Genomic DNA, 15,832 nt, shown 5'->3' with positions numbered 1-15,832 from the left:
TCCCAAGGGGAGGGGGGTCTGGCGGCGTGGGCAAGCTGCCGGGGAGCGAAGGGCCGCGGTGCTGAGCTAAACCCGTCCTGACAGCCGTGCGGCCGGGCTGCGTGTGAGCCCAGCCTGGGGGGACAGCACCACGGCCCTGCCCCTGACAGCAGCTGTGAGCTTGGATTTAAAACCCAGGAGGGAGGTGTTTTGTGGTTTTTTTTTTTTTTTTTTGCAAAAGCTAGATATTTATTGCATTTCTCACAAGAATAAACTCTGCTTCTACAGGAAGCTTTGGGTAGAAACATTCCTTAAAAAAAGTCGATTTTTTTTGTATTTGATATATTGGTCCCAACCATCCCTGGGGGGTGGCACTGGCTCCGCAGCGGCGGGGACACAAGCGATGCCACCGTGTGCGTCCGAGCCGGGGAGGGGACGGGGCTGTGCCGGCGCAGCCGCCCGGGGCCGGGACCTCGTACCGGGATAAAACACGCTGCCGTCTCGCCAGCACACAGTACCTGATGGGGCTCGTGGCTCATTTTTGGGACAGTGCTGGTGGCCGTCCCAAGGGAGTAAAGCTAAGCATGGGGGCAAGCGAAGGGACGAGCACCTGCAGCCCCCAAGAGCTATTGCTATGGGAGGAGGAGGAGGTTCCTGAGTGGGAAGAAGGCTCTGCTGCCCTCGTGCCAGGCCGTGCCGGCGGCTCAGCGCTGCAAGGGGCAAACCCAGCTGCTCAGGAGCCGCTGAGGACGCGGCAGAGGCGGCTGTGGATCTGGCCCTGCACGGGCTCGCAGGCCAGCGCCTCGCCATCCACCGTCATGATGCCCGCGGCCGCCCGCGGCTCCAGCCGGAAAGCCCGGACAGGGATGTAGCGCAGGTGGGGACAGTTCAAGTCCAGGTGGGTCCCCCTGGCCATGGCCAGGAAGATCTTCAGCAGCGCCACGCGGCTGATGCCGGCCTTCAGGTAGAAGAGGTGGATGCAGCCGTCGTGCAGCCCGGCCGCCGGTGCCATCAGCAGGTTGGTGCCCAGGTGGGACTGGTAGATGGCATAGACGGAGACGAACTCCTCCTCGGGCACCACCGTCCAGTGCGCTGGCACCGGCTGGCACAGCGGCACCAGCAGCGAGTCGGCGGGCAGAGCCCCGGGCGCTTCCGTCCCCGCCGGCGGCAGGGTGCAGCCAGCCTGGCCGTTGGTGACGGGGGTGTGGGGGTCCCTGGGTGCCGGGGGGGTGCCCTGCTCGGGGACAGCGGGCAGGTAGGAGAGGCGGCCCTGGTACACCCGCAGCTTGGCCAGGCACTGGAGGGTGCCCAGGGTGAAGCGGGCATTGCCCAGCCGGCGGTACTTCTCGCTGTCGATGTCCACGTCCGAGATGAAGCCCCAGCCGAAGCCGAGGAAGGAGAAGAGGCGCTTGCCCGAGGCCGTGCTCAGCGAGACCAGGTCCATCTGCGTGTGCAGCCCCTTGCACAGGATGAAGGCGCAGTTCGTCAGCAGCTTCTTCTTGGCGACATGATCGTTGCTGTAAGGGACGGAGAGGGTGAGTTTGGGCTGGACCCAGCTCGGGGCCTCTCCTATCCCAGCATCCATGTGCAACCCTCGTCCCTGTGTCGTGGTTGTGACATATCCCAGCTGGGTGACCGTGTCCCTCAGGGACAGCTGCTGGGAGGGGGTTGGCTGGGGGTGGGAAGGATAAACCAGCTCCTCAAAGAGGGAACTGAGTTGGGGCTGCTGGGCCAGGGCAATCCCGGTCCCCGTGCTGTGCAGCGGAACTGGCTGTGCCCCGGGTTGGCTCCTTTGGGGTAAAGCTGTGCCAGACTCAGAGCCTGGAGAGGAGAAGGGCTGTGGGGGGAGCCGGGGATGCAGGGATGCAAGCCGATGCTCGTGGGGACTGATGGGCTGGGCAGCACCAGCCTGCGGGGAGGTGGGGACCCAGAGGGGCACCCCTGTGCTGGGTGCACCCAGCACCCTTCCCCTGGGCTGGAGCCACGCTCAGCCTTTCGCTTCACTGATCCCCCCCTGCCTCGGTGCCCAGGGGCTGGGGCTCACCCTGCGTAGTGGTTGATGGAGGCGGCCAGCGCGTTCCCGGAGCCCCCCGGCAGGATGCACAGCGGCTTCTTCATGGTGTCCGCCCAGTCCGGCCGCTCCATGAGCCCATTCACCACCTGCAGGGACGGAGGGAGCTGGTGGCACCCAAGGACCCCAGCAGCTCCCACGCAGCCTGGGGGGAGCGGAGCCCACATTGCCCCCGGCCAGGGCAGGACTGAGGCCGTGGCTGCCCCACTTTGCTCCGAGCTGGGTGTCATCTCTCCTTTGCTGTTCCTTTCCTGCCTTCGTGCCTCGGAGCTTGGCCCCTGACCCCGGGCACCCCTCTCCTCCCAGCTCTGTGCCTATCCCAGCCAGGGGGGACACCCCGCGGTGCCCCTCTCACCTCGTACAGCAGCCCATCCCCAGCCATGACCACCAACGTGTCCCACTGCGACAGGTCCTCATCCCGCACCTTCTCGTGCGCGTGGTGGGGTCTTTCTGCAGGGGAAAGCGGAGAGTCGAGCATCACCCTCCCTCCTGCTGCCGCCTCAGATGGTGACCCCAGCCCCACCGTCCCCACGAGGGTCCCAGGCAGGGGAGCAGGAGGTGAGGCACACACCCCTACTGCGTGCAGCCATGTCCCCTCGCACCCTTTGCCACCACCCCTGTGACAGCCCACCCATCACGTTGGCCAAATCAGCCCCGCCGGAGCCGTGGTGATGTGGGGGGGTACACAGCCCTCGGAGGAGCCCGTCCTGGGGCGACAGCACCCAGGTAGGATCGAGGGAAGGGAGGGAGCCGCTCGTGGACTCACCGGTGACGAAGACGGTGGTAGCGATGTCAGCCTCTGCCAGCATGGGCTGCACCACCGCCTGGAAGTCCTCCAGCGCGCGGCCAGCACCGCTCTGCGGGTTCAGCAGCACCAGCGCGCGGCAGGGCCGGGGCAGCACCCCATAGCTGTCACCTGGGCGGGGGGAAGAGGGGGACGGTCAGGGTGGTGGGGCCACGGTGCTGCCCAGGGAGGGCTTTGCGAGCTGGGGCAGCGTTTGCCACGGCCCCGCGGGAAGGGGAGCTGCCCCCGATCCCCACAAGCACCCTGGGCTCATCCCTCCCCAGAGGCAGCGGGAGGTGAGCAGGGATGGAGGCTCCCTGCTGGGAAAGCAGGGGAGGTGGCAGAGACAGGGACTCGGGGTCCCGCAGGGACTCGTCTCCAGCTCTCCCGCCATCAGCTGAGATGTTTTCTGCCCGTGTCGGAGCCCCGCAGCGAGCCAGTGATGCTGCAGCAGAGCCGGGGCTCTGCAGTGCTGCCCCGAGCATCCCTGTGCATCCCAGGGCAGCAGGGCGCTGCTGGCTGCGCTTTCAGGAACGCCGAGGAAAGAAAGGTGGGAGCAAAGGGGAGGTCTGAAACCCAACCTCCCGCGGGCACCCGGCCCCAAACACCCTGGGCTGTGAGTTTTCCTAGCAGAACCCCACGGCTCAGTCCCCCAACGCACGGTGAGCCAAGGACGGTGTGGGGGGGGGGACAAGGGCCAGGGGGCCTCCAGATCCCAATTCCCCACATCCATCCCAGATGGGGCAGGGCCAGGACAGACACCTGCGCAGGCAGACGGACGCTTCTCCTTGCCCTGCTCCCCACGGGGCTCAGGTTTCACCTGCGAGGGCCCCGCTTGGGCTGTAATTACAAGCGTGGCAGGGATCTGCGTCCCTCTGCCCGAGCCCCAAGCCCAGCGGTCCCCGCGCGGGGGGGACGGGGTGAGCCCGGGCTGCCGCTGCCCTGCGAGGGAGGCGCAGGGAGGAGGAAGGATGCGATGGCACCTGGGGGAGCTGGCGGCAGCGTGCCCAAGGGCAGGATCCCCAAGTGTTGCTTGGGCACCCCGAGCCCTGGAAACGAGCAGGGGCAGCGTGCCTTGAGCTCCCGCAGCGCCTCTGGAAAGTTCCAGCCCTGCTGGGTGAAGCCAGTTTGGGGGGGGGGGGGGTTGCGGGGTGTCCCCACCCGCTCTGGGCCCCCTAAGCCGTGATCTGGCCCCCAGGGGGTAGTGGGTGCCGGTCCGGATGCGTGGGCTCTGCGGGACAGCGCGGGGGCTGCGCCTGCTGACTCAGCAGAAAGAGCTGCTCCGTCAGGAGCTGAGTCACCAAAGCAGATGGTGATTCCCGGCACTGCCCCGGACTGGGAACCCCCCTCTGACCCGGGTAGGGGGGCTGGGGCCAGCTGCCTGCCCCTCCGCCTCGCCTGCGCACGTTGATTTGAGCTGTTTGAACACACAGGCAGCGTTTTTACAGCTAAACCCCCTCCTGCCGCCCACACCGGGGACGGAGGCAGGCAGGGGGGATCCTGGGGCGATGGAGGTCCCTACAGGTGCCATCTCCCTGGGGTGACACCCGGCATCACACCAGCAGGGCTTCCCCGAGGGTTGGCAGAGCTCCGCGAGCTGCCCTGCAGGGAGACGTGCCCAGAGCATCCCGCATCCGTGCCCATCCCAGCCCCGGGAGCTCACAGAGCGCTGCTGATTTCAGTGCCATCAGGTTGATTTTCTGCTCCAGAGAACGACCCGGTGAGGCTGTCACCCTCCTCAACACCTCCTTGTCCCCACGCCGGCTGCTTGGGACCTGCCACCGAGTCCAGAGCGAAGGTCTGCCCGTGGGCCGGGGCTGAGCCTGGAGCCGGGTGCCGGCTCTGGGCCGTCTCTCCTCGCTGCTGCCCAGGGCCGGGGGAAGCGGCCGGCTGCCCCCCACCCTCCCCAGCCCCTTATCAGCGGGTGCCAGACGCGAGGGGACCAGCTGCCCGCGGGGATGGAAGTGAAGCACCACGAGCAGAGGCCGCCCCAGCTCGGGTCAGGGATAACGGGCAGCAACCCCGGGGCTGGGCCGGCCCCGCTGCCGGGTCCCCTCCCCAGCCTTCCCGGGTCCCCTCCCCAGCCTTCCCCGGTCACCGCCGGTACTACAGCCTCTATGGAGAAAGGCAGCTGAGCCCCCAGGCAGGGGGGGTCATGCTCAAGCCCCAGCTGCTGGAGGCAGGTGATGGGGGGCTGTTCTCTCCTCTTTCTCCCTCCCACCCCAGAGGATGTAGAACGAGAGCATGAGGGGCTTCAGGAGCCTAAATACAGTTTTTAAACCCACAATGTTTCTTACCAGCCACTTTTTTCTGATGTGCACACAGAGCTGCAGCTGGGTTTTGCCTGAAACTCCTGCCTGGACCTCTGCTGCTGCCCCACAGCCTCCACCGGGCTTGGGGTGCAGCTGGGACCCCGAGGACCCACTCTGCGGCCAGAGGGGGAAAGGCGAACCCTGCTCAGGGCACCGAGGGATGCCGCAGCTCCGTCACCAGGGACGGATTGCTGGTACCAGGGTGTGAAGAGGGATGGGGATGTGATCCCGGCGTGGGACCAGTGACACCGGCAGCTCCGGGCTCGGCCCAGGCTCCCGTGGCAGGAGCAGAGGGTGCTGGTTCAGAGCCGGAGCCCGGCAGCGGCGATGCTCGGGCAGAGGGGACAATTTCAGCAGATTTGCGCAACACCGGCCGGCCCCCGGCATCTCAGCGAGGCTCAGCCGCTTCCCGGCACAGTGTGGTTGCTTTCAACCTCAAACGCCGAGCAGGGCAGACACTGAGTCAGCAGGAGGAAGGGGCTCCAGCTGCTGCCAGCGCACAAACTCTGCTCTCCCTCCTCCACCCACGTCCCCCCCACGGGACACGTGTCCTGGCCACGCTCAGGCAGGGACCACGCTGCTGTGGCTCCGCCGTCAGCAGCGCCAGCTGCTCTGTTGTGTCGCCGCATCCTTCTGGAAACTCTCTGGGCACAAGGAACAAGCGTGCCAGGCTGGCGGGGGACAGGGCTGTCCTGCCCAGTGACCTGGCTGGCGTGAGGCTGGGATGGACTGGGACGTGCCCGCTGCATCCCCTCTCCGCAGAGTGTCACCTCTGCACAGCAAGGGGACAAGCAAGGCGAGGGGGGGTCACTGAAACAGGGGCTTGCAGCAGGGCCAGGTCCCGCTGGCTGCCGGGAGCGTTGCCGACACACCGCGACGCCACGGCCGGTGCCGACAGCTTGACGGCAGCTTCCTGCTGCGACCGGGGGCTGGATTTCCCCGCCAGGACACGAGCCCGGGAGCAGTTTGGTCCCTCTCAGCCAGCTGCAGGGTGGGGGGACACTTCCCTGCACACCACGGGCAGCCCCAGCTTTGGGGCTTTTCACTGCGGAGGCACTTTCTTTTCTTCCCCTTGGGAAAAAAAGGGGGGGAGGGCTACACCCTGCTGCAGCTCTCCGTAAGGCTTTTATCCCAGAGGATGCTGGAGCAGAGATGACACCAGGACGGGATCGCTGGTGGCTCCCCGGCGTCCCCTGCTCGCAGGGACAGGGTGGCAGGATTGCTCCACACAGACTCACACGCAGCTTCCCAGCACGGCCTTATCTGCCCCGCACACGCTACGATGCCGGCACATGAGGGTGCGTGTGAGCGCAGGGTGTGGCGAGAGGCATTTTTAGCTCTGTCCCAAACTGGGGGAGGAGGTTTGCAAATCCTGCTGGCCCTCAGCTAGAAAAATAACTGCAAAATCCCGCACCGTCTTCTCCCGTCCTCCTTCCGTGGGCTCCCCCGGGGTCCCTGCCGTGCAACGAGCCGCTCGTGCCCCAGCACCCTCGCACCGCCCGCTAAAAGGGCGAAGGTTTTAAAATGCTTGGAGGCTTACAGCTGCGGAGTTCAGGCTGGAAATAGAGCCGGGGAACTGGTTTCACCCTCACCCCTTCCCACTGGATTTGTTTTTATTCTTTAGGAAGAGTAGCAGAAAGTTGTTTTGTAGCTGCAGGTCATGTAAAAAAGCTGCATTTTAAAATCCAAGCAGGGAAGAGCTGGGCTAAATGTGATTTGACAGGATCCCTCTAACCGCATGCCTCTTAATTTCCAAGTCTGATCAGTGCGACCGGACAGCAAAATAAATGAAGTAGTGCATATAATTGAATCTCTGCTCCGACGTTCACGTACATGCCAGCCTGCCCTGCCCTGACCGCAGGAGCTGGGGGACTTGGTCCCCGAGGCAGACGCTCCCCTTCGGCTGGTGGCAGCTCCCGGAGGGGACAGGGAACTGAAACTTGGACCCCTCCGGGTCACCCTGGGACCCCGCTGGGCCCTGGGGGTCCCGGGGGGGATACGCCAGCTCCCAAGTGATGGATGGGACCTGCCGGGGATGGTGCCTGGCTCCTGTCCTGCCTGCGTCAGCAACGAGGACTATTTTTTTCTTGGTTAATGCTGCCCTTCGGAGCTTTGCTAGTTACTGAGCCGAAGCGATGCGAGGGGAGGGGGGGGGCCGTGCCAAGGGCCCCCGCGGTGCGACCACGGCCCCGCTGCCCCTTCGATTTAAGGGAGAAAGGGGGGAGAAGCCACCCCGGGGCCGTGCACAGGGGTGTCCCCGTTCCGCCCCCCCCCCCCCCCCCCCCCCCCCCCGCTCCCAGGCTCGGGGGATCCGGGTGACCCCCGTGGGGATGCGGATCGTTCTCTGTCCGTCCGTCCCCGCCCGACCTGTCCCTTCGGGGCCCGAGCACCGCACAGCGCTCCCGGCACGGCGCCAGCTGCCAGCCGCGTCCCCACGCCGCCCCTCGGGGACAGCCGTCCCGCGTGGGGACGGGCAGTGGAGAGCTGGCGGGCCCCACGTCCCACACCCCACGGCCTCAGACGGCTGCCGGCCCCGGTCCCGGCACAACCCACCCCCCCCCCCGGCTCGCTCCGTCGGGACCCGCAGCGGAGCGGGGACGGGTGGGTGGGTGGGTGGGGGGTGTCCCCTCCCGCCCCGGGTGAGCGTGGGCGTTCGACACTCACCGTCCTGCGTGGGCACGGCGGGTACCGAGAGCTCCCGGATCCTCCGGCTCCAGGCCTGGGCGATGCGCAGGTTGCCCTCGGCGTCGGGTCCCAGGCAGACGCGGAAGGTCCGCTCCAGGCGCTGGCGGGCGGGCGAGCCCCAGCGCGGCCCGCGGAACGGGTAGCAGACCAGGGAGAAGCAGGCGGCGGCGGCGGCGGGGAAGGCGGCGGAGCCCACGCAGTCGGCCAGGCGGAGCGCGGCGTCCGGACCGGTCGAACCGCCGGAGGAACTGCCGGGACGCCGCACCTGCAGCTCCCGGGCCGTCAGAGTCAAAGAACAGGCGGCAGCACCGGGGGTCGGTCCCGCACCGAAGATACCTTGAAGTAATATCGGGCCCCCACCGGGCTCCGGGGGAGCGCGGCGGCCGGCGGCCATCGGCGGCGGAACGGGAACGGGAGCGGGAGCGGGACGCACCGGGGAGCGCCGCCCGTCGCTGCTCGCTGCTGACACCCGCCGCGCCGCCCGGCAATGGCAGGCAGGGCGGCCCCATTCATAAAAACTGTAACCCACCCACCCCCCACGCCGAGGGGGGCCCGTCCCGGGGCTGCCCCGAGCCCCCCCCTCCCCTCCCCTCCCCTCGGCGTGCCTCAGTTTCCCCAAGCGCCGCCCCACGCTTCCGGGGGGGGGGGGGGGCCGCAGCCGGCTGGAGCAAGGCTCTGCGGACACGCGAGGGCAAAGCGACGCCGTGGGTTTACCGTGGGTGACTCTGCCCTACCGGGGTGGGTGTCCGGCGTGGGTGCTCCCACGGTCCTGGGGTTGGCACGGCACCGACCCGCGCTCACACCGGGAGAGGCAAAGCACCGTCAGCCCCGGCTCGTGTGCTCCACGTCCAGCAACGCGCACTCGGCGCTGGCGGGGGGACTGTCCCCGCTCGGGTCCCTCGAGCCCCACGCTGGGCCGAACAGCTTTAAACACCATTTCTGCATCTCTCCAGCCGGGACGGGGCGAGAGGAGCGGAGCGGGTGCCTGGAGAAATCAAGGCGAGGGCTGAGGAGGACAGTGGGGGACACCTCCAGGAGGGAGGATGGAGGGGGACGATGTCCTGCCCGTCACTGGTGGCACACCATCAGGTATCTGTGCGGGTTGGAGGGTGCCACGGGCACAGAGCGAGCCCCACGGAGGGAGCGGGCTGTGTGACGCACCCATACGCAGCGCCGGGGACGGAGCCCAGGGACCTGCCAGGAGGGTGCCACATGTGCCCACAGCAGCTGGTGGATATCACCAACAGCAGCTTTTGATGGTGGCAGGACCCACCTCACCTCTCCCGAGGAGCTGCTGGGCTCCAGGGGGGTCTGGCCCAGCCCAACAATGATTTTTTTCGCCAGCCGGTTCCCCAGGGATGTAGCTCCACGCTCTCCATCTGGCTTTTTGCTGTCCTGAGGCTCTGACCAAAGCAGAGCGGGGAAGGCGGCGATAAGTGCTCAGACAACCACCATGGGGATGGTAAGGCAGGCAGAGAGGTGCCCCAGCCCTTCCCTCCTCCTCCCCTGGGCCTTCCTCACCCCTTCCTCATCCCTCAGACCACCCTTCGTGGCAATGCTCATGGGGGTTTCGCACACCGCATGCTGCTGGGCTGGCAGCAGCCTGAGACCCCGTAACCTTGAGCTGACACCTCGGGAAGCATCGCTCTTCACACTTAGAGCAGTTTAATTAGCGGTGAGCCCTCAGCCCTCTGTCCTCGCTTAAACCTGCTGGAACTGGCTAAAAATTGCAGGGAGGGTATGGAATGACCAGCTGGGCAGATAACACGGCAAAGTGACCTAAAAGGAGAGCCGAGGTGCCATGATTTAGAACATCGTGCTTCCCAAAAAGACTTCCCTGGGTGCTGTGGGTTCACAGAGATGCTTAGAGGGGGATGTGGGGCAAAACCCGCTCCCAGCCATTTGCTGGCTGATGGTTTTGGCTGGGGAACTGCAGCACCCGCAGCTGATTCTGGGTGAGATTTGGGCATGGCCGCTTCCCCAGCTGCTGCCGTGCCGCAGTCCAACGTTTGTAAACAACCACGAGGTCCTCGGCAAGGTGTCACCGGAGGAAATAGCTGGATGCTGGGGAGTGCAGCCTCCTGACCTGCCCCTCACCCTTCTGGGTGACTAACCCGCTCCCAATTTCCGCTCAGGAAGCCACGAGACGTGGCGGGAGGATGTGACAGCAGCCATCACACTACTGCCGGCAGGTGCCACGGGGCGATGGGGCTGCTCTCGGCTCTGTCCTCACCGCGCTACATCCGTCCGTGGCTCCGTGCCGCAGGGATCCCCCTCACCCTGCCTGCGCTTTAAATGGGAGTCGAGTGCCTGGCTGGGCTCCGCTGGCCACGGCCGTGCTGTGGGCTGGGGAAAGGGGCCGAGAGCGGCCTCACCGCGCGCTGTCGAGGCCAGCAATGCCGCAGAGCTCGGGCACGAGAAGGGTGAGTGCCGGGATGCCCGTTGGGGGGGATGCCAGGGGCAGGGAGATGAGGGGGCTGCAGCCAGGTTATTCCTGGCTGGGGAATGGGACTGGCACAATCTCAGCCTCCATGATGGCACATAGCACCCAGGCAGAGCTTTTCACTTCACGTGAGCCCGTCCCGATGCTGTGCCACCCTTGGCGGTTGCCCGCTTCGTGCCACGGCCGGCCCGGTGCCCACCACAGCCCCGCGCCCGTCCCTTTGCTCTCCGCAGCCGTGGGCTGATTCCACCTGGTCCCGCACAGATGCCACTTGTTTGCCTCCAGATGCGATGTCTGATGCGGAAGTGGGATTGTTTCCGTCACCGCTCAGTGCTGATAAACAGTTGTTTGGGACTATCTTCGTTAGGAGAGCCTTAACGAGCTCCCTTAACCTGACGGCAGCCCAAAGGCAGCCGGGGCTCCCGCGCCGTGGGCAGGCGTCTGCCCGTCGGGTTTGTCCTGATCGGCTCCATTCCCGCCCGGCGCCGCAGAGGCCACGTGTGTGGGAGGGCGGCGTGGGGACGTGGCGTGGGGACACGGCATGGAGCCAGCGTGCTGGTGGGGACAGCCGGCCGTGTATCCCCGCCCCCCTCTTTTCTCCTTGCAAGGGGGGCTCACCCAGGGCACGGGGCGTCCATGGAGGCCGCCGGGCTCCCTTCAGGAGCAAACACCCCGCAAACTCCTGCCCTGGGAGGGTACCGCAGGCCCCACAGAAGTCATTTGCGGGGGAAGGCTCGTACCTCCAGAGCCCTGGCTCACTGGAGAAGCTGATGGATGCTCTGTGTTTGGGGAAACTGAGGCAGAAGGAACAGACAAGGTTTGCCTTGACTTGTGAAGCCAAGGGTTAAACACAACAATTAAATACCCCTCAGCTCCCTCCTGCCCCAGCTGCTAATGGAGCTGGTCCTCCCCAGGGAGCTTGTCCTGGGGGAAGAAAGCGGAGAGGCTGGGTGCTTCCCAGCCCTGCCATAGCCCTTTGCCACCCCCGGCTCACGATCCCGTCCGCAGCGCAGATCCAGGACTCTCTGTGCCAGGGCAGGCCCGGATTTCAGGCTCCCGCTGCCCACACAGCAGCGACAGGCAGCCCCGGAGGAGGCGTGCAGAGGACACGGCTCTGCTGCAGGATGAACCGCAGCGTTTCGCTTCGAGGCACGCAGTTCCTCCAGATCCCTGCCCATTCTGCCGCATCTGCCGGCAGCCGCCCCGGGGATGGGAACGGGAAGGGGATGCGCTCATCCCAGATCTGTCTCTTTTAGCATCGTTCCCACTGCTGAAGGTACATGTCTCAAGGTGGAGCCAGAAATAGCGCAGCTCTGCGCTGCATCGGGACTGGCAGGGCTGCAGGGTTTGGCAGGGGGACAGGCACCGACTGCAGCAGTGGGAACTTTCCAGCCAGCGCCTGCGGGAGCGGCCGGTGTGGAGACGGAGCCGTTTTGGGGCGGCTCGGCCCCCTCTCAGCCCCCACCTGTGGGGGCTCACGAGGAGCGGTCACCCTGCAGCTCCCCGGGGAGGTGCTGCTGCCAACACAGGGGACCGGCACCGGGGGACAGAAATAACAGAGGTATCTGCTGGAGGAGAGGGATTGGGATCGCATCCCACCCGAGGCGCGCGAGCTGGGACGCAGGTTTGGGGTCTGTCACCGATTTTGCAGGACTCTGGCAAATGACTGCACCCTCGGTCTCTGTGTCCGTGACCCAGGGGCAGCAGGTATCACCCACAATCCTGACTTCGCATGGCGCTGGGGGTTACGGCAGCCCCTAAATCACAGCCAGGCTCTGCAACGCCCCATGGGCTGCTGCCTGGCCCTCTGAGCTCTCAGCGGCCACCGGCACAGCTCAGGACCGCAGGGCTTGCCGGGAAGCCCTGGGCAAGGCCGGCAAGCTGAGCTCATTCCTCCCTGCTGATGATTTACTCAAAAATGTTCCTGAGCTCAGGAAACACTCCCAAACGCCCCACGAGAAGCTGCTGAGTTTGGAATAACCACACGCACCACTCGCTCAGCCAAAAAGTCACCCTGATGACTAGCCCTGGCGTCAGAGGGATTGAGGCCAAAGTGCTGCCTTTTGATCTCCCCCTTTGCTGGGGGAGGCCAAATTTCAGGCCATCGCAGGGTTTTCACCACTTCCCCGTAGCGGTTTCCTGCCATGCTGTGAGCACAGGCATTTTTGGGAGGTGAGTCAGAGGCTGCAATGAGAACCACCTGGCCGGGCGGCTTCGGCTGGGCTGGGAGGCTCGATCCCGATCCCAGGGTGAGCAGGATCCCCACCGCAATGCTCAGCACCCGTGGGCAGCATCTCCAGGGGAGAATTACTTATGGGGGACACCGCATCCCACCACAGCCTGCCGTTTCTGGCCTGGGTAAGAAGAAGAAGAAGGATTTGCTGCCGCAGTTCCCACGGCTGCTCTTTCCTTGCCGGGCTGGGATCAGCGCGCTCCAGCCACCCCACCGGGCTCCGGGGAGAAACTCGGTAAAGGAGAAAGGGCAAAACTTCATCCAGCCCTGCAGGAAGCTGCCTGCCGTGGCTGAGCTGCCCCAGAGTTGTGTCGGTCACACGCAAGAAACCACCCCAAAGCCGCCCGGCATGCACAGGGCAGCCCCGAGGCCCCTGGTTTTCTCCAGGGAGTGATTCAGGACTTGGCCGAGCTGAGAAACTGCCCTCCCTGGTTGTTGAAATTCAACATATAAAGCCAGTTCCTAGTAAAGGAACCTCTCAGGTTTTCCCTGCTGGGCTTTACCATTTTTTTTTGCTATTAAAAATGCAGGACCCTCTAGCCCCCCAACATTAGTCAAACCCCTCTGCTCAGCAAATAACTGCATCGCAGCCAGCGAGTGAGGCTGAGCCTGGATAAACCTTTTCAAAGGAGCTAAACCTGCTTAAAGCCGGCACTGTTCCCTGACCTGCCCTCCTAATCCTGCCTGGCTGATAATGAAATAATAAAGGGCTGCAAAGCCTTGCTCTCCATGCGCTGTGGGGGAGGTTTCTGCTGCCTCTGTACATGCCAACGAGCTGGGATATTAATTACTCTCTAAGTAAACAGAATTGCTTCTTTCTTCTCCTTTGCCTGGCTGTAAAACCAGGTGTGACTGTCAGCCCGCAGAGCAGAGAAAGCAGAGTCGCTCCCTTTTCCAGGAGAAAGGTTGGTTGTTGCAGTGATAACAGCCGCTATCTCTGCCCGATGCCCTGCCCAGGCTCCTGGGGGGCTGATCCCAACCCCACAGCTCCACCAGCCATCCCACTGGGATGCACGGGATCGTCCCTGCGAGGCTGCTGGGCCTCTCCCCGCAGGGGTGAAGCTGGCAGCACCGGGGGAGAAAAATCTCAGAAACACGAGAGTGGGTTGGTTTTGGGGCAGGACGTGTTGTCAAGCCCCTCCAAGGCGACCACAGAAGTGCCACCTCTGCGGCACCAAGGGCTGCCCCACAGCAGAACACACAAACTCATTGCATCTCAGCTGAGAAAGCGAGGAGGTGACAATGCCGGCAGAATCCGTCCCCTGAGCCCAGGATGGCCCTGAGCAGGAATGAGGATGGGAGAGTGGTGCTGGGGGAAACCTGAGGGCAAAGCAGAGGGTGGGGGCACTCAAAATGGCCCCAGGCTGCTGTGCTGAGGCTGCTGAGCAAGGCAGGGAGGGGTTAAGCAGCCCTTCCTTCTCACACACCTGAATTGCATGGCAAGCTGGGAGGGAAGGCCTTGAAAAGAGGAGGGCAGCAGCACCCTCCTTCCCTAGGGGTCAGGGAGGGCAATGGTGGGAAGCTGAGCATCCTGCAGTGCTGTACCTCCTTCCCCACCCTCGGGGCACATCCTCTCTTGCTCCCCCCTTCCTGGATGCTGCGCTAGGGCTTGTCCCTGCAGAAGCCTGTCCCTATCTTTTGGGGTGTCCCTACTCCCCTCGGTGCAGGAGGAACCTTGGGAAGCAGCCAACTTCCTACATCCCAAAAATAGTCTTCCCCCTGCCATGGTTTTTTTCCTCAGCTCCTTTTTGAAGGACAAAGCCAGCAACTTGTGACAAGTGAATGGCTGCAGCGTGGATTCTGTGACTGCTGTCAAACGAATGTGCCTTGTGGGGCTGCAGCAGCGGCCATCACTAAACGTGCACCCGTGGCCAAGGGAGAGCCGGGGCTGGGAGTGCCCGTGAGGGGGGCTCTGGCCTGCCTGGCAAATGGATGCTGCCGGTTCATCCCAAGCTGCAGGGTTACTGCCAGCCTGAAGGCCCGATTGGCATCATGTGCCCAGCTATGCTGCCTTCTTGGTGTGAATGCAGGCAGCTGATGCTGTTAGCTCTCACCTTGCCTTATGCTGCCATCAGGGAACAAGCAGGGATGTGGGAGTGGAGCTGGAATAGCCCTGCTGTGACAAGGCACAAACAAAGCACCCGCAGGGGACATGGGGGAACTTGGAGAGGCACCAGCGACCCAGCGGGGATCACACACTGCTTTGGTAGCAGCAAACTGGAGAGGTGTCTGGTGCCGCACTGGATCTGCCCCTGCGGCAGGTGACGGGGGTGATGATGTGTGCCGGCTCCCCTCACCCTGCCAGCGCAGCCACCACGGCGGCAGTGATGTAAGTCTTGACCTCATCCAGCTGCAGCACGCAACCCCACAGCCCGTTTTGCTGCGCTCGTGGCCAGGAAGGGCTATGGCTGTGGTGGGGGATCCACACTGAGTCCTGTGCGCTGATCCTGCTGCAGGACCAAATCCAGATGGCTGGAGAGGTGAGAGGGGGACTCCCCTGTCTTGTACAGCAGGTAAATAACTGCGGGGAGTTCTTGAGTGACTGTGGAGGGAGATGTGGGGATGGAACCACACCGCAGGAACAAACACGTCACCCAGTATGGTGAAGGGAAACAAAATTTTCCATCTGGGTGCTCAGGAGGTGGCCTTTGCAGGGGACACTGATGCATTTGTATCTTGTTTGCATTGGGGATGCTGCATCTTAACAAAGGCTGGAGAGACACAACCTGTAATGAAACATTGGGTGGAAAGGGACTAACTGCGGTGCTGCATCTCCCAGCTAAAGATGAAATGTTTCTGACAGGAGTCACCAGAGGCGGCACCACGACACGTACCGAGCGGCTGGCACACACCAGAGCTACTGAGTAACGAAGATGTACATCCTCCATGTCCTGAACGAAGCCCACAGCGACCTGCCCCCTCTTAGCTGGGAGAAAACCAGCCAAGCAATGATGACCTTACACAGCAGCTTAGAAAACCGCTGGGAAAAACCTCTCCCTCCAGGGTGAGCAAAGCAATGCAGGGCGATCCTGGTGATGAATTTAATGTCGTTTGCCTTCCCTGCGACATAAAGCACGCTCTTCAAGCTTGGAATGGTCAGCGCAGAGCTCTGCCAGAGCAGTTTTCTGCTTAGATAAGTCATTTAGTGCCTGCACCTGGGGGGGACTTTGTCCTCACATCCAAGGAGCTCAGGAGACCTCGGAGAGCTTGAGAGCTTGATAGTGAGTGTTCCCTTGGGAAATGGTGCAGAGACCACGGTTTAATCCAGCAGCAACTCCTCAGGGCCCACCATCCCAGCCCGCGGGTGCTGAGGGGGAGCCCCAGG

General features: G+C 64.1%; 1 protein-coding gene and 1 long non-coding RNA gene across 4 annotated transcripts; one reads left to right on the top strand and one right to left on the bottom strand.

Moving 5' to 3' along the window:
- Nucleotides 1-190: 190 nt before the first annotated feature.
- SPHK1 (sphingosine kinase 1) lies at nt 191-8,343 on the bottom strand. Of its 2 annotated transcripts, none has more exons than XM_075770999.1 (5): nt 7,811-8,343; nt 2,817-2,966; nt 2,406-2,500; nt 2,024-2,139; nt 191-1,496 (listed from the first exon to the last, which is right to left on the bottom strand). In XM_075770999.1, exons 1-5 carry the CDS (start codon nt 8,223-8,225, stop codon nt 713-715), a joined length of 1,560 nt encoding a protein of 519 aa, XP_075627114.1. In that variant the 5' UTR covers nt 8,226-8,343; the 3' UTR covers nt 191-712. The 2 variants fall into 2 exon arrangements, with proteins under 2 accessions (XP_075627114.1, XP_075627115.1); XM_075771000.1 differs by lacking the exon at nt 7,811-8,343 and adding an exon at nt 4,498-4,795 and having other exon boundaries at nt 201-1,496.
- A 368-nt stretch (nt 8,344-8,711) lies between these two features.
- On the top strand, nt 8,712-15,515 carry LOC142604439 (uncharacterized). Of its 2 annotated transcripts, none has more exons than XR_012838318.1 (2): nt 8,712-8,920; nt 15,311-15,515. It is a non-coding gene; the product is annotated as an uncharacterized LOC142604439 (long non-coding RNA). The 2 variants fall into 2 exon arrangements; XR_012838319.1 differs by having other exon boundaries at nt 8,712-10,254.
- Nucleotides 15,516-15,832: the final 317 nt, after the last annotated feature.

Source organism: Balearica regulorum, chromosome 18 (genome assembly GCF_011004875.1).
Source record: "Balearica regulorum gibbericeps isolate bBalReg1 chromosome 18, bBalReg1.pri, whole genome shotgun sequence".
In the NCBI taxonomy this organism is placed as follows: domain Eukaryota; kingdom Metazoa; phylum Chordata; class Aves; order Gruiformes; family Gruidae; genus Balearica; species Balearica regulorum.
The sequence above is the reverse complement of the archived record's forward strand: the minus strand, read 5'-3'. Positions and strand labels throughout refer to the sequence as shown.